This window comes from Acanthopagrus latus, chromosome 20, assembly GCF_904848185.1.
Source record: "Acanthopagrus latus isolate v.2019 chromosome 20, fAcaLat1.1, whole genome shotgun sequence".
Taxonomy (NCBI): domain Eukaryota; kingdom Metazoa; phylum Chordata; class Actinopteri; order Spariformes; family Sparidae; genus Acanthopagrus; species Acanthopagrus latus.
Window position 1 is genome coordinate 13,537,086 of NC_051058.1, and position 18,055 is coordinate 13,555,140.

Consider the following 18,055-nt stretch of genomic DNA (forward strand, 5'->3'; position numbering starts at 1 on the left):
TTTCAAAAAAGAAACCTTAATGAACACAACTGTAGATATGTTTGTATTAATTCAAATTAAAAATCTTCATAGTGCCAAATTTTCTCCCCTTTTTTCTTTGGTTTCTTCCAAATTGTTGCCTAAAAAACAAACCAGTACCAAGCACAACAATAATGTGACACTTTAAACATGCAATATGTAAGATTTGGTCAACTGTCAAAGTCATGCTCAAACACTCAAAGAGGACAACATATCACCAGAGGAACCGCTAACTGCTGCTAACTGCTGTGGCTACCCTTAGCTAGTTAGCTCAGTTAGCCATGCAGCTAGTAGCTCTGTCTGGGAATTCTGGTAACAGGGTGCATGTTCATGTTTAAAGATCTCAACTAAATTCTTGCAAATTTGCCTTTTTGATACTTAGCACCATATGCCCATTGAATTAGTGGTTTATAACACACTACAGAAGCAGGTATATGTTTTTTTGGGTGCGTGTTTGTTAATGTCAACTGATCTAACGTCTCTTTTGAGGAAATATTGAGGACACAGCCTTGCAGGTCCCCGTCTACTTCAAGTGTTCAGGAGAATGCGGCGACGCTTTATTGCTCTGACGCTCCAGAAATGTTTCGTGGACTGTGACGTCAGTGGAGGTGAGTCAAGTCGACTTTGTTGCATTTCACTTCTCCCTCCTCGCACACGAGAACGTGCAAAAGTTTGTGCCGTGCATGTCAAAGGCCACCTGGGTCGGGGTACAAATTTTAAACAGCCGTCAGCAGAGACTTATTTAACTGCCTCAGGGACAGAGATGCGACGCATTCATAAATCACTCTGCGCACTTGACATTTTTGTGGAAAACCACTGAGTCTGCATTGTCTATGAGCCTCAAAAGTGCCATCAGTGTCTCATAAACTTCCTCAAATGTGCATGTAGGCCACAAGCACTCATTCACACACACACACACACACACACACTTGCACACATACATCAAGGCCAGTGTCAGGTGGGTAAAAATAGACCTCTTGTTTAGTAGGACGTGGAATAACTCTTCCTCAGGTCTGACAGCTTGCCCATCCATTTGCCCTTCCCTGCCTGAGACCTCGTTCATGTCTTCAAAGTTCACGTCCGTGTTCTCTCCTTAATAAAACAAGGCACGTGCTTCCAAGAGCACCAGGACAGATATAACAAGGCCGCTGTGCTCTCCCCCCTCCCTTCTACAGCGATGCCTTTCACATCTGACACAGGCCTATAAAAGCCCCTCGTGGTCGCGTTGACACCGGTTAGCGGAGTTGAATCCACGCGGCTTTACAGAAAATGAACAGTAAGGTAGGGGGGAAGGCCTCAAATGAAGTAAGCACGTCCACAACCAATGACACCATTGATCCACCACCTTTAGCGTTTGTTCCTTTCATGTGCCGGTTGTGATCTCTTCCTATTGATTCTCTTCATGTTTTCTGCCCCATTTCAAAGGAAATGCTCTTGAAACACCAGCAGCACCTGCAGAGACAAAGAGATGCCGTCGCCCACAGGATGAAAAAGCTGGCAGCCAAGCAGGTGGAGATAACAGTAAGTCCGTCACAAAGTGTTCTGCTGTGTGTACAGGTTGTACTCTGGCATCATGTCAGTCTTCTGAAGAACTACACGGTGGAAATCTCGGTGATTGGGAGTCTGTATGCCTCCTAAAAATTCAGGGGTCAGGATGAAATGTAATAAATGTTGGCAGGGACAGTCTGAATTTGAGTGTATTAAAGAAACAAACAGGATTCTCGGCCCCGTGTTGTTCCATCAGTGCCTGTTCTTCATTTTGTCCGACCGCGGTGGAACATAGAGTACGTCCTTGTGCCGCTGCGGCACATTTACCACAAGGTTAAACGAGTTATGAATTCTGAAATGCACATTTGAACAGCACTTATTCTGCCCGTCCCTCTGGCACTGTTGTGGCTTGGCGTTTTCTGTGCTCTCATCAGAAAAAGCATTTTCTTTGTTCCACATGAAATACACTTGTTTTTGTTTCATGTAGAATTTGGGCTCTCAACTCAATTTTGTCGAAGCGTTGCGTACGGGCCTAACGTAATGTGCTCTGTGAGGCAATTCACCCCATAATCAAAAATACATTACATGCCACAGCCTCAAAGTGATACTGTGTCCAATTTAAAAGAGGAAATAGGACATTACTCCTTTTTCAGTTGAAGAGCTCGTTCTTCTCACGTGATGACACGCAGGGATTTTCCATCTACAGCCTGACGTGGTCTGTAGCATATGGTGGCTAATGTTAGCTCACATTAGCAAATAGCAAGTAGTGTTTGCTAAAGTAACAAAGACAGATTGTTTTCTCTAGTTTGCTGACTTTATAACTTTGCCTTACATGTGTTATTATGACACTGTGTTTTAGTGTTTACCACTGTCATGTTTTGATGTGAGTTTTGGAGATATCAGCAGTAGAGACGTCTGCTGTTTTCACCAGTATAATGGAACTAGATAGCACTCGGCCTGTGGAGCTCAAAGTGCCCAAAAAATAGGCTACAATTTGGAAAAACACAACAGCAATGTCTCTTTCCAGAAAAATTTTGACCAGGTTACTCAAGACAATCCACAAACTTACATTTAAGGAGTTTAGCGTACGTAGGATCTATTTTCTTCTCTTTTTTTTTTTTTTTCTTTTTTGAGCTTTAAGAACCACAAACCAAGGGCCATGTAGTCATTTAATATTCAAGAGAAGGCAGACATCTCTACGGCCGATATCTCAAAAATTTGGCAACTCAAACCAAAACAATCCAGATGGATGAACAGCACAACAGGTAAGAGGAACAATATGTCATTTGGACTTTTGGTTGAACTGTCCTTTAAATTATTTTTTTTAAGGAATAATATCACACATTCCAACAGGGACAACAGCAACAAGGAAATAATAGTAATAACAGTAATAATATCAATAGTGAAATGATCTTATCCTACACTGTATTCCTGTAAACAGATGAAATCGTTGTCAGTGGATTATAGTTTGATTGCTGTTTACCTGTTCTCCTTGTTGCCCTAACAAATTCATTTGACCCTTTAACCTCAGACAAAAACCAATGCAGTGAAGGAAAAAATCACAAAGAAGTATGAGGACATGAAGCGGGTTCTAGACGAGGATCTCCGGATCACACTGACCCAGCTGGACGCCGAGCACGAGGCCACGGAGAAGTTGGTGGAGGACAGGATAGAGGAGTGCTACCACCTCACACAGGAGCTGGACCAGGAGCTGTCCAACATCGCTGCCCAGATGAAAAAACATGAAACTGACATTCAGGTAAATAGAAAGATATTCAAAAGTTCTGATTTCAACCTGCAGTAGTGCTCAAAATCTATGTTCCTGTTCTTGTCATGTCCTCTACAGAGCACTGACATGGAAAAAAGGTATGTACCTGCTTTCTACGTGTGTGAAGTACTAAAAATACACTTACACAATAGATGTGAGGGCATCAAGAGCTACAAAACATACCAAACATTCTTCCCTTGACAGGAGTCACCACAGGGGAGATTTTGAAGTTGATTCCAGTTACGTAGTTTGTCTGGAACATCTAACTTACCGCTCGTGGTCCGTTTCTCATTTACGGAAATCTACTGATATGTTATTTCGATGAGCAGTTCTTCCTTGGCCATCAAGGACAAAATGAAAACAGCTTATCAATCACAAACTGCAGTTCAACTCAGTGATTATTAAATTCTTCCATGTTAACTAAACTGCAAAACTAAAACAATTTAACATTTTAGTTGACCAGAATGGCATTAAAACTTGACTTTATAAAAAAAGGAGAACTGAAAATAGATTATTTGACTGAAATTAAATACAAATTTAAAAACTTCTCAAATCTTGTCTCTGAAAAATACTATCAAAATATTATCTTGATTGTTGATTAATCTGTTGATTATTTTCATGATGAAGCACTTTGTTTGGTCTTTAAAATGTCATAAAATGGTTAAAATGTCTAGAAGTAATTCCTGAAGTCCAAGATAACATCCTCACATGTCTTATCTTATCAACAACCTGCAGATATCCAGTTAACAGAAACCAGAAAATATATTTTCAGAAGCCGGAATCAGAGGATGTAAACTTTTTGTTCTTAAAAAAAGAACTCATATCAATAGATCAGTTATCAAATTGACATGAAAACATTGAAGCGATTAGTCAATTAATCATCGCAGCCCTAACTAAACTAATAAATACAAACATAAACAGTTAACTAAACTAAACTGATGTGAGAAGAAAAAATGGAAACAACAAAATTTAAAAAAACAATAACAAAAAGGTGTATAATAGCTCTGTTTCATGCATATCTTCCTAATACAATGTGTTGCTTGGACTGTTATATAATGTGTGGCACTATCATTCTCATTTGAATATAGTATTTCGATTAATACTCCTGGAATCCATCATAACATGGGTTATTGTTGCTTAAAAAAAAACATTGTTTTCCATCTGCGGTCTCAACTCTTGCTTGTGTCTGAAATCAGAATATCTGAGACTCTGAAGGCGACCGACCCTGACCTGATTCAGGTGGATGACTTCAAGAACAAACAACTGCTGAGTCTCACCATCAACCTCTTGCTGTTCATCAGATCGCAGGTCCCTGTCACCAAGAAACTGTTTCAGAGCTGTGAGTTCACCCTAAATGACAGGTAGATTGACATGTGCTCCTAGCTATGTCAAGGGTTATAATCATGGTCAACTGGGGGGGCGTGCCATTTGTGTTAAGTGTCTGTTTGCTTGTCAGTTTGTCGTGGAGAACATGATGACTCGTCTGTGAAATCTCTCACACAACATGCAACAACAATGTTTTCTGATGTCTCTCACACACAGATGCTGCAGATGTCGTCCTCGACGCCGACACTGCCCACCCCAAGCTGATCATCTCTCCCAAAGGCGACTCAGCCACCTATACGGACACCTGGCAGGATGTACCGGAGAGTGAGTCCCGCTTCAGCACCACCCTAAATGTAGTCAGCCAGCAGGGCTTCAGTGAGGGCCACCAGTACTGGGAGGTGGAGGTGGGTGGGAAGACCTACTGGGAGCTGGGGCTCACCTACCCAAGCCTACCGCGCAAGGGCCCCGAGGAGGACTCCTGGCTGGGCCGGGGCAAAGAGTCTTGGTGTGTGGAATACTTTAATGGGGACTACACAGCCTGGCACAATGGCGTCCAACACGAGCTGCCTCTGCTGGCAGGGAAGCCGTTCACTCGTATTGGGGTGTTCTGCAGCTTCCCCGGGGGTTTGGTGTGCTTCCTAGGAGCTGATACCATGACCCCCCTCCACTGCTTCTGCACTGGGACCTTCACTGACAACCTGCATCAAGCATTGTGTCCCGGTCACGACAACGGAGGCACAAACTGGAAGTCCCTTAAGATCTGCGATGCCTCCCGATCGGCTCCTGTTCTCTGAGGTATGGTGGGAATGCCTCAGGCGCGGGAAGGATGGAGCAGGAATGATCAGGAATGCACTGCGCCAAGGGGCATGCGCATCGCCTGATCTGACATTCTTAACTCGTAACACAACATCAGCTCTGGGCGCTTTGCGTGTCAGGCTAAATTCGCCAAAAGGAATTCTGTGTCTATTTTAGATTCACAGGTCACACAGCTTATTTTCAGTCATCCTCATTGTCTTTATAGTCGACACACAAGAGGCAACATGACCTTCATACTGCAGCAAAGCAGTTATTTTTACAAGGTTGCTTATTTTTAAGAGTTGGCAGAGAAAGTAAGTCTTTAAAGTGGCAACATGTGCCCCCTCCCCTTTATGATTTACATCATAATGATATCCTGAAGCTGAAAACTTGTCTATTGCCAGTTTAATTAAGAAAGAATAAGTGATTGTCTTTGATTTGGGAAGATAAATATGTCAACCATTTGTTAGAAAACTGAACCTTTACAGATAAACCTGTATGATTAATTCATTGCTGGTCTTTGTGTTTTTCTTGATACATGCTAAACATGTATAGAGCCAACCTAATCCTTAAAATATCGCCAACTTTCTGTCTACACTTAATTAAATGTAGACAGAAAGCTGACGATATTTGTTTCCTATTAGTATAGATGGCTAAAAATCTAACCTGACAGTGAGTATACATCAGGGATGTTTTTACAAAAACTTTGAAACTGGGAAGGTTTTTGTGTTCCTAAAAGGAAACACCTTACAGTACAGATACATTACCTAACATTTAAGTAACAACAGTTGCTTAAGTGATTAACTATTAGTTATTTATTTCTACATTAACTTATGTTAATAACATCTATATAATGCAATGAATGTATAATTAATATTTTTGTTAACATACAGTAACACCATTAGTAATTACCATAGTAGTCATCTGTTGATTAACTTTTAGTTCATGCTTATTAAAGCGTCAGCTAACGTTAATCAGTGTTAGCCATATTGTAAAGTCAGTCTTTGTGATATGAAGTGTTTTTATTGCCATGTTACAAACGTCTTCCTGTCTTAAAAAAACAGCAGTGTGGTGTCGATATACAGTCTGTGTTTACCAATGTGCAAGAAAAATGACACACAACTCATTACACTATAAATTCTTCATGTTTAATACAATAAAATGTTTACAATAAGCATTCCTCTGTTTTTTTGTTAAGTTATTTAAACAAGGTATTGCCCCAAATAAAAAATAAAAAATTGGGCCAGATTATACTTTCAATGTAATTCATTCATTCATTCATTTTTCCAAATCTTTTCAAATATATTCCTGAGGACAACAGCATTTAACACTGGAAAGCATTTAAAATTTTTACCCATAAAAATAAAGTTTTCCCTTCTTCAATTCCATTCCAAAACAAGTGGAGCAAACACTCCTTTCAGCACAGGTTGGGCACCACATCACTGATCAGAGATCCATGTGTCGACAGGATTCAAGAGTTGTGGCTGTATTGAACAAGTGCACTGGTTGCAGAATGGGACATGTCTTTAACTTAACCCAGTCTTGATTACACTTTGGCATTTATAAATAATTAATTAGTGTAATTAATTTAAAAAAACTGATAAAAAGAAATACAAGGAGTGAAACGGGGAAAATATAGTGACAAATTAAAGCTAATGCTGAACTTTTCCCCGAAGTTACTGACACATGCAATCATGTGAACAATGTAAAAACATTGCAGCAATAGTGAGAGTGTATTGCGGACATGTGGATTGTGTATGTTCAGACTTGTCACCACCAGTAATAGCTGCCTCTGTGATTGACAGACTTTAAAACGATAACACAGCGAAATTGCAGAAACAAACTAAGTGTAAGTTGTAATGACCTTCAGCAAATGTCTTGTCTCGTATTCAAAATATGTATTTTGGATTTCACCATGTAACTCAATGATATGATCTATTACCTAATTTACTGCAATACTGTTGTTTTTTTTTACTTGGCATAGTGCACTAAAGTGCTTAAAATAATCTATAAAAGCAATTCATATTTGTTTTTTATTTTACAATTTGGGATATTAAATCTTTATAAATCAAATACTTATTTTTAAAAATAACAATAGGAAGACCTTGCTGGGTAGTTCTTACAGTGAAGTGTATGTACACTATACAACACTAATATACAGTGAAAGGATGTGGCATTTGTGCTTTGGGCCCTCGTCCAGCTTTACAATATGATATTTCCCAAATTTATGACACAGTTTTTGACATTCTTCAGTTCTCTTTCTGGTGTAAAATCCCTACAGCATGTATCCTCCTATTTATCAAAAGGTATCAAAGTGGAATGTCTTAACTTTAAAGATTAAAAAAGGGAAATTCATAAACTGATTTGTTGGACCCTGACTGATAAGACGAGTGCGTAATTTTGATCATGTGCAAATACATGAACTTCACTCGCTCTCGGCTGAACAACGTGCAAGTGAAGTCTCCAACATCACGCTGAGAAATCTGGCAATTTGCAAATAATCCTTGGTGGATTATATACTACGCACTTGACCTGAAATCTCATATAACTAAGCAGTACACAGCAAAAGATCACACCTTCCTAGCCTTACGTATATGACATGTCTTTAACATTACATTTACCCACTTCATGGGACATTAAAGAACCTGAGGATGCCAGCGTGCTGCTACCAACTTAAACTTGCTAGGAAGGCTGAGACACCGAGCCTTTGGCAAAAAGCACCATCACATGTCTCTGCTCAGAGGAGTGTTGTCTTTTTGTTTAGTTGCTTATTTTGGACAATCGACAGCTGAAAACATTCAAACACAGATAGCTGAAAATGATCTGATCCATTTTCCAGATGTTGTTTTTCCCCATCTTACGTCTCTCCTATAGCAATCAAATAGTTTGGAATCACTCTATTCAGGATTTCTATTGACTGGCTGGTGCATCTCGAAAGACCCCTCACTTGCGCCGTTTTTGCAATATCGTATAAAACAAATCAAAGGATAGGACTGATTCAAGTAGGCTACTAAAAATGTACCTGTCACATGGTTTCCAATTTTTTTCACTGTGTCATAGAGACAGAGTATTGTATACTGTCTGACTGTATTAGAGTGCATTTATCTGTTCCTGGAGAGACTTCTCTCAGAACATCGAATGTCAATTATTTTAGTCGGTCATGCTATATATATATATATATATATATATATATATATATATATATATATATATATATATATATATATATATATATATATATATATAGACTTCTGAGCCTGAGACTTCTGTCCACTCTAATCAGATCCTTTCAACGTCTATTGCAAATGCTGGGAAAATGGAGAGACACATATTCAGATATGATTCCCCGAGCCCACAAAAACTGGCAGCAAATTTTCCAGGCTGGTAGAATAACATGGATATTTCACAATGCCTGTCAAAAAAAGAAATAGAGATCAGATCAAATGTGACGCCATTATTCTGAAGAATAACCTGAAGAAGAAGAAGTTTCACCATCAACACATGAACGAGGAGTGCCACTGTAAATATTTTAACGGAGTCACTTGTTTTTCGGGCCCAACTACACATGCAAAATGTCATATGTGCTCCAAATGTGCAGTGTCCTGCTGGGCCTGAATCATCCCTGAAGGCTTTGACCGCATCGTCAGTGCCTGAAACAGTCCAGTCGGTCAGTCATTCAGTCAGTCTGTGGTCTCATATAGTACGGTCAGTTAGGCTGGCGGTCAGTTGAAATAAAGTTCTTTCGTCAACATAGAGACCACGCAGGGAATCTGCTTCTTCTCACTGAAGCGTGGGTCTTCAGACCAGGACTCAAAGCTGGTGGCCACCATGTAGTTGACTCGCGTAAGGATCTGCATTATCTCCAGTTGCTTGCCAAACTCATTTAGGACATTGCAGAGTGCCTGGACAAACCAGGACCCACGCCCAGGATTCCTCCATGAGTAATACCCTGAAAATCAGCATGAGTCAGCAGTGAAACTGTCATGTCTTATCACTGATACAGGTAACTTAGTTTACAGATACCAAAAATGCTTTTACTCCATTTGATGATAATGATATGCATAGATAAGCCACAACATTAAAACCACTGATGGGTGAAGTCAGTAACACTGATCGTATTGTTACAATGCAACATTCACCTGGAAAACCTTGGGTCCTGGCACTCATGTTAAAGCCAAAATGAATTGGAATTGACAATTGAAAAGTCAAAGCATGCTTATGGAGGCGTCTTGTGTTGTCTTGTACCAGTGCACTGGCAGGGTGAGGCTTCCATGAATCTGACTTGTTCTGGCACTCTATGGGTGCCATGATCAGTGCCTTGCCCTTTGTCCTATTCCTTGGGCCCTTTCTGGGCAGTTTTTGCAGTGTGGTCCTGCTAGGGTGGGTACTGCCATTGGTGAGTACAGCTGTCATGAGGCGACATCAGCTCCTCTGACATTGGTACAGACTGGCAGGGTGGGATCACAAGTTGCTAATATTAGCCTAAATAGCACTGAGAGTGGCAAGGTAATGAAGCAATATTCTCTATTTGATAACGTTATTGATAGCGTTAAGTTATGAACAAATTGTAAATGTCCATGCATTTCTATCTGCATCAGATAAATGGGTTGTGTGTGTCAAAGTGGCATCCCCATGATAAAGCACTTTGCTTTATAACATGATGATTGATCTTACTGACTTCACCTGTTTGTGGTTTTAAAGTTGTGGCTGATACTCTTAAATGACATTTCATTCAAAACTGTGGTTTACCTGGCACAGTGGAGTAGGCAAACAGGAAATCTGCCTCTACAGGGATCTTATGTCTTGGATTAGCATCTGTCTCCAGGGTATCGTTTGGCGGACCTGAATCTGTCTGTATACCATCATCAAATTCGGAACCCCGACAAGCCTGGTGAAGTAAATGAAATGACATTTCATTGTGATCCTGAGTAGCTTTCTCAACGATGACCTGGTGAAGCAATTAAAAATTAACTTTTTTAAAAGCTGAGATGGGCAAAGTTTTACACAATAACTATCATCAGTCCATGGGGAGCTACTGACAGCTATATTAATCCTCTCATCTTCTCAACAAAGACAACCCTTAATGTTACATTTTTTTGGGTTCATTTGGGTCCCAAGTGGTGAACTTGACACAAATCAAAAAGTTAACTAACAACTATAACATTGTTGCTATACCTTTCATACCACACTGCCATGAGAAATGAACATCCTTAGGACTTCGTACCTGGATGAAGAAGAGTTTTGGCTTTCCAACTAAGCTTTTGCACATGTCCCCCCTGAACATTGAGGTCATGGTCTTGATGGGCATGGCTCCGTCTGTTCCGTAGATCATGCCCTCCTCGCCATGGCTTAGCAGGATACAGGCGAAACACGAGCTGTCACTATGGTCTTCCTCCGAGGCTGACCCATACACACACAAACAAAACTCAACTCTTAGCTCAGCTCAGGCCTCAATTAATTTCTAAATTACTGAACAATATCAGTAACTGGTCCAGTTTTGAGCTGATTTAGTCCTTCAAGATCCTTGAGGTTGCACCTGAATTCTAAAGTTAATATTGAGTGACTGAGAATTAATTACAGTTGATTCTAAATCTTAAAATATTACAGTAATAATTTTTAACATGCCATTTCTTGATAGTTTCCTCACAGGAATGTAACAACACTATATCCCTCAGCAGGTCTAATACTGATACCAAAATAATTATGATTTATCCAAAGGGGACCATAAATAGCTGTACCAAATTCCATGGCATATACAGTATATTTGTAAAGGTATCCTTCTTTGGGCACGATATTGTAATGTTGTACCACACTTCCTCAGGGCATACGACCTGAGAAGTGAGTTGTACATCTTGTAATGAAATCCAGCCAGTGGACCTGCAAGTTCCTGGATCAGTGGCACCACAAATATGAACTGGTGGCCACTTAGGGTTTATGTAATTACTTTTACAACAGCACCTCCTGCTGTCTCATCTGGCAGTTTCAAGAAACATAGTCATGAAGAGCCTTGAGTGCAACTTTACCATGTACCATTTACCATTGCGCAAGTTAACGGGGAATCAATTTCACAAAGCAGTTCTGTTTATGTATGGACTTGATAACTTATCTACAGTAGAACAATCTTTCTGTCAGGCAATGAGATTCTTACCTTAAAATCAAAGAACACATTCTTTCCATTAATAAAATAGTGTAACAGAATGCTATTCCAAAAACTACGTTACATCATTACACTCAATTGTCAGTTTATAAGATACACCTGACTTAAATTCAAGGAGTCAAATCCAAAAGCCTGGCTTCAAATCAAACCTTTATATATAAAAAGTCTGTCGTTGTGGTGATGCTGAATTGTATTGTGTTATACTGAGTGGTATTTATCCTTGTCTAGACAAAGACTAGAAATAACAGCTCTCATAAGCTGTGTTTCCATCTAATTGTCAGGTGAGTTTGAAGCAAACTTTTGAAATGTCACATAAAGGCAAGAACCACTTTAAGCAAGCACAACAACTAGGAAATCATTTTTGCCATTTTCATTAACCTTCTTATGCCATGCTTCAAAATAATCATAGAAATGTGTTGATGGAACCACTACAAAGTAACACAATACAACTGAACAGCACCACAAACTACAGCCTCTATCATGACCACAAAGCTGTATCACTACCTCTCTTACAATAAGCTTAACAAGAAGTAAAGGTAGGATTCATTACAGGACAGTTGGATTAGACTGGATTCGATTTGGCTTCATGTACCTTGGCCAATAAATGTTTACGGCACAACTAGACATGTGTAGCATATGAGAAAAGAAACCAGAAATTAGAAAAATCTTCCATGGTCTTGTGTCCCTCCAAGAAACAACAATAAAACTGTGAGCGTTTTTAGCATTAACACAGTATGAACAAGGATTTCCCTACTTACCCTCTCTAAGAAGACGCTCCATCTTCTCACATGTCTGATCATTGTAGATGAAGACATCGAAGCCCAGGCTCTTGAAACATTTGAACAGCTCACCAGCGTCTCGGTCTGTGCCGTTGCGTACATTCATCCCTGCCAAGACAATCTGTTTAGAATACACTCTACTTGTATAGTTAATTGAATTAGGTACACAAAGTGCTTGTAACATGATTGCCTTACCTGTCTTCTCATCAAAGTTTTTGTTGTTGATGATGATACACTTGCCCACTCGCTGGTGGCTCATCTTATACTGGAATGTTGGTGAAACAATTCTGTAATGGCTTTCAGAAGAGTAGTCCTGCTCTCGCGTCTGGCCATCCTTATTCTTCTTACTAACAAAATCAGAGAGAAACAGAATATCAAGGATAGTCAACAACTCATGGTACCGTTGTTTCCAATTAAACCTTTACCCTAAACCCCAAAAGACTATTTACTTTTAAGCTTTACCTAATGCAGAGTGTTTTAAGTTCCGTTGATCAATTGAACAACTGCTACCTGTGTGCTACTTGCATGTTAAAAGGGCTGGAATCATCTGCCACAAAAGCTTGATGAGAGAGAACCTTTTAGTTGTTTGTTGTTTAAGGTTGCTATAATTCCAATTTACAAATGTTATTTATAAATGTCATCCTATTGTTATTTGGTATGAAAGGTTTGCAAAAAAAAATGACCAAACGCTGTATAATAGTCAGAGGGCAGAAAGAGACCTATAAGCAAAAGTTATATAGGTATATGAAAATGGTAAGCTTCACATCAAAATGTGAGCAGATTTCAATAGGGACAGATTCCAAGTGCACAACAATTCCTATAGCAAACTGGATTTAACAGGCGTGCTACAAGCAAAGCTATTCTTAAAACTTAAAAACAGAGGCTTAGTCTAGGGTTAGCACTGTTGAAAGTGGATCTTGGAATCTCAGCTGATCACACTTTAGACTGACAAAACTAATTTGAAACTCCTTCAATCTAACCACAGAGTAGAATAGTACAATACTACTACAATACTACAACAGGCCCAGAGGAAACAGCACTATTGGGTTTTTGTGGAGCAGAAAGTAAATCCAAAATTGTAGCTTATTTTGAGGAAAAATGTACAAAACAAGTTTACAACAGTAAAGCAATGACTGAAAGGTAGTTATAATCATTTCATTATTCTTTAAAACTATTCCAGAGGTAAGTAATACATTAGGTGTCTTAAACTGTTTTTATCTCTGTCAAAATAATCATTGTTAAAGGAAAGAAAAAAACAGAAGGCAATTCCAAACATTTGAACAGGATTGCAAACAGTACAGACAGATGAAATAGAAAAAGATATAGTCCTCCATTACTTTCTTTTAGACCCAACAATAAACAACAACAACAACAACATAATAATAATAATAATAATAATAATAATAATAATAATAATAATAATAATAATAATAATAATAATACCAAACCAAACGTAACCCCTTGATGCTACAACTAATCCCTCTTATCTTCAATTCAGCCAATGAGCGCAGTTAAACAAACTCTTACCTAAATTGGCCGTGTCTTGCAGGCAAAACGTTTTCAAGAAAACATCCTTGAATCTTACAAAACACAACATTATCTTTTAAGCCAAAACATTCCAACATATAGCAGTTCCCTCAATGTCAAGGAAAACGTACGTCAAACTGAAATACACTCGGAACCACTTACTCAGAAATCACAGTACATACATTCTCAAATAAGGCATTAATGTCAAAGCCAAATTTGGTCACTGTAATCCACCGTCTGGTCAACGAAGAAACTAGAACATCTTTGCTTAATGCGGATATTAAAAAATCATAACCACATCAATGTAGATTGAGAGAGAGGAAAAACTTCCAACCGTGTCAATTCTCACAGACCTGTCATATTTCCATTCTTCAAAAGATCCATCCAGATACCTAAGCCAACAGTGGCCCATTGGGGCTTCGAAAATCCAGGCTTGTTCCAGAAGAGCCTAGTCATCAAGTTACTCAAGCACAGGAACAATACACAGCAATGTGCACTAACAGTCTCATACACTCACAGGCAGCCCAGCCATATTCTAATAAACATGTGATCCAGAACTTTTTTGAGCCCCCCCCCCTCCCACCTCCAAATTGTGCCAACATACCGTACCAAACAATTGCGTGAGGGTGGGCAAAGAGCTGCAACTCTGTTTTCCTGTGGGCTGGGCATGGCAGAAAGAGCAGCAGGCAGGATGACGGATGAAGAGGAATATGAGGCGGCTGTGTCCGTCTTACCTGGGTTCGTCATTAAGCGCTACGCCACTCTGCATCTGAAATGCGTTGATTTTGTCTCGTTTCTTTTCTTTTCCCCCAAAAGAGTATGTTTCTCCAGACCTGGCAGCTTATTTTTTGGCTGTGTGCTAGGATACTGACATGCTCTCTGTACTGGATGGACACCTGACTGGGCTGAGGTGCTGAGGACAGGGGCGGCGCACTGTGAGCCCCCTGAGTCAGCAGCCTCGCCACCACACCAGTGCTTTCTAAAGGCCTATTCACACATGGCCCCAGCGCCTCGATCCGTGCTGAGGTCAGACAGGGCAACAAGTTGTTCCTCTGCTGACAGGCACATAATCCACCTGTCCCGATATACATTCTGTGAGTGGCTGATCACCTCAACTTAGAAGGGGTACAACTGAAAAACACTGATCACTAAGAAATAACCACTTGGCTCAACATCTTCACATACTACAAATAACCAAAGGGATATTCATAATTCTAATTTTTGTATTTAGGGCTTGAAACGATTATTTTTCTTGTTGTAATCTGTCAGTAATTTTCTCAATTAATCGATTAGTTTTTCAGCCAGCAATTTGTCATTAAATTATGAAAAATGTCAGTGTTCATCAATGTCATGGCCAAAATCTTTAAATATCTTGTTTTGTCCACAACCTAGAGATATTCAGATTACTGTCACAGAGGAGTAAAGAAACCAGAAAATAATTTGACGAATTTCATGTTTAATTGATTGATGGATTAATGGATTAGTCTTTAAAATGTAAATAATTGTGAAAAATGGAGATTACAATTTGCCTTCTTCCAATTATAAAGTTGTACATCCAAGCAATGTAGATAAAGTGGTGTCAGTTATGCTTAACCCTTGAAAAATGGTGGTTATGTTTTCTATCAAGCAGCCATGACAGAGTGGAAAAAAACATAGCATTTAGCAGGTCAGGCATACAGCAATATTAAATGCTTACCACACTGTCATGTTTTTTCTTGAAACAAATCAAATTTGTTTAAAATAAAAAATTGAGAAAAGCAATTTTTCTTTCTTTTTTTTTTTTGAATAACAAAAAGCATTAAAAACTGTTCATTGTCATCCTGACAGTTTGGGTAAAAAATCAAATACCACACTGGCTTTGTGTTTGATCACCAGTGTCTGGGAGAAACACAGCTGACCAATGTTTACCCCTCTGCAAAAGGTTCGCAGTGCCACCTTGTGCATCAGACTGGAATAAACAGAGGCTACTCCCTCATGTGAGTCAGTGTCACACTCCTAAAAGTCAAACTGAGATACTGTATAAGAAACTGTCAAAGGGCCCAAACTCAATGATGTCATATTGAATATCCCTAATTTTATTCTCTGTCGGAGTACAACCTAATTTTGAGCCGCCACTTGAGGAATAACTTCAGAACCAAAGTTGAATTTGAGCTTGCCTTCGCGTGCCTTGTCCTATTACAGTAAGTAGGTTATCCAAAACGGGGTTGCAGAATCAAATCAAGGTAAAACATCAACTGTAAAAGTTTTGATTGGTTGAGGAATAAGTGGAGTGTGCAGAGAAGTTAAGTGGAGAGTAGCATACAAAAGATGCAGGACTGCAGCTGCAAAACACATAAGCCATGTTTACGTGGTTATGCACAATAGGAAATCCTTCATCCAATACTGACGAGATAATTCACATTTGTTCTTTTAGACTTAGGTTTATAACCTGTAGTTGTAGTGTATGTACACCTGATGGTAAGAAAGGCTAATATGTAGCATTCAGACAGATGATTTAACAACCCTTAGCACCACTAAGATTTGTTCTTCTTCTTGTTCTTTTTCTTAAGTGATTCATCTCTCTATATATTTACATTTGTATGATAACTTTCAATTTATTTGGTATTGTTTATTCCTCCTATCTGAAAACTTACTTGTCAGTAAAGTCGTTTCTCATTCTGAGTGTGTGGATGTGAAGCTTGTTAAGTCTATGAAAGCAATTAGGTTTTATACTCTCCTCTGTATTCATCCAATATATTTTCACTGCTGCTGATAAATAGCCGATTATAAAAACTTCCCAATTTCTTGCATCCCTAACTGGTTGTGCACAGATTTCATAACACCCACAAATGAATTAGAACAGATGGTAAAATGGCATCAGCAGCAAAGTATGAAAAACAAAAACCTTACAGTTTTAAGAGGAGCCCATTCTTGTTGCGATGAACCTTCTGTAGTGAGATAACAGTTCTCATAAACTAGGTTGAGTGGGGAGGGAACAATAATGAAAGAGAAAGTAATACTAAACTGCACATTCTTACACAGGGTCTACTAAAGTGAACTTGACACGAATTCAGCCCACATATTTGATGGTTTTCAGCTCATGGATTTAAGGGATCTCCCCCAGACAGATACAGTACATTAAATAATGTCACCGTGAAAAGAGAAATCACCTCCCAAAGAGCAGAAATCTTCCCCTGCGGTCAGGTTTAGCGTCTGTTTCGTCTACAGTCAGTATCCCTTCACCAGCTTCACCTCCGAGTTCAGATAGTTCAGCAGGTTCCTCAGCCATCTGTAGTTAAAACACACATTTAGCATCTTAGCTTCACTTTACGTTACATTATACTGGTACTAAGTTACCGCTATGGCTAACGTGAACATTACTATTTCCTCCTTTTCATCGCTGTACCGCTGGGTTTAAATCAGTATAAACAAACACAGAGCCAGCTCAGTTTACCATTAAGCGTTAGCGTAGTCGCTGGTTTAATACGTTTAATTATTAAATCCAGCGCGTTAGCTAGCTAAATGTCCAATTAGCATATAAGTTAGTTAGCCAAAGCGCGTCAGCGAAAAGTTTCTATTTTCAGCTTCGGCGTGAACTCACACTCTGTTGTTCGTGTATTGTTTGCTGTGACAGCTTCGCTATTCCACACAAGTTGACTGCGGGTTGTTTTTCCTTCTTTCTCCGCAAATTTCACCGAGTTTCAGTTCCGTACAAAACCTGAGAAAGCGAAAGTATCTTCAGATTGTGAAGTGCGTACAGTAAGGAGCGTGACTACGTCACAGCGCTGCGTCACTCAGGTCTGCCACGTTTAATATTCACGTGAGACAATTACAGTCACCTTTCAGTCAGGCCCCACTTCTTATATAAACCAGCAGGGCTGATATGACTATAACAATCAGAATATAGTGAATTGAAGCCTATAAATACTGTTTATAAAATTAAAACTATAATGGATTGATGACTGATTGATTATAATTTTCATTTCATGCACATAGAGCCAGTGGTTTTCATAGCTTGCATGATGCCCTGGACAAACCTCACCTTCAGCCTTAAAAGTCTTTATTATAATGGCTGTATGATTTAAACACTGTTCTTCCTTATGGCTCGATACAGCTTTAATCCTGAGGATTTTTTTTTTACGATTTGTATAACTCCCATATCAACACAGTTCTTCCTGCGCACTTGTCCTCAGCTATTTCCTGTGATTATGCACAGAG

At 39.3% G+C, this 18,055-nt stretch overlaps 2 protein-coding genes across 8 annotated transcripts; one reads left to right on the forward strand and one right to left on the reverse strand.

The window, feature by feature from the left end:
• The first annotated feature begins 393 nt into the window (after nt 1-393).
• On the forward strand, nt 394-6,662 carry si:ch211-28p3.4 (zinc-binding protein A33). 6 transcript variants are annotated; one of them, XM_037081620.1, is made up of 6 exons: nt 394-626; nt 1,444-1,539; nt 3,038-3,265; nt 3,353-3,372; nt 4,471-4,613; nt 4,817-6,662. In XM_037081620.1, the coding sequence occupies exons 2-6, from the start codon at nt 1,447-1,449 to the stop codon at nt 5,392-5,394; spliced, it is 1,062 nt and encodes a 353-aa protein (XP_036937515.1). In that variant the 5' UTR covers nt 394-626; nt 1,444-1,446; the 3' UTR covers nt 5,395-6,662. The 6 variants fall into 6 exon arrangements, with proteins under 6 accessions (XP_036937515.1, XP_036937513.1, XP_036937514.1 ...); XM_037081618.1 differs by lacking the exon at nt 394-626 and adding an exon at nt 929-1,323; XM_037081619.1 differs by lacking the exon at nt 394-626 and adding an exon at nt 931-1,299.
• On the reverse strand, nt 6,528-17,617 carry casp7 (caspase 7, apoptosis-related cysteine peptidase). 2 transcript variants are annotated; one of them, XM_037081625.1, is made up of 7 exons: nt 17,439-17,617; nt 17,008-17,126; nt 12,527-12,678; nt 12,311-12,439; nt 10,620-10,795; nt 10,145-10,283; nt 6,528-9,344 (listed from the first exon to the last, which is right to left on the reverse strand). In XM_037081625.1, the coding sequence occupies exons 2-7, from the start codon at nt 17,124-17,126 to the stop codon at nt 9,118-9,120; spliced, it is 942 nt and encodes a 313-aa protein (XP_036937520.1). In that variant the 5' UTR covers nt 17,439-17,617; the 3' UTR covers nt 6,528-9,117. The 2 variants fall into 2 exon arrangements, with proteins under 2 accessions (XP_036937520.1, XP_036937521.1); XM_037081626.1 differs by lacking the exons at nt 17,008-17,126; nt 17,439-17,617 and adding exons at nt 14,593-14,654; nt 14,692-15,226.
• Nucleotides 17,618-18,055: the final 438 nt, after the last annotated feature.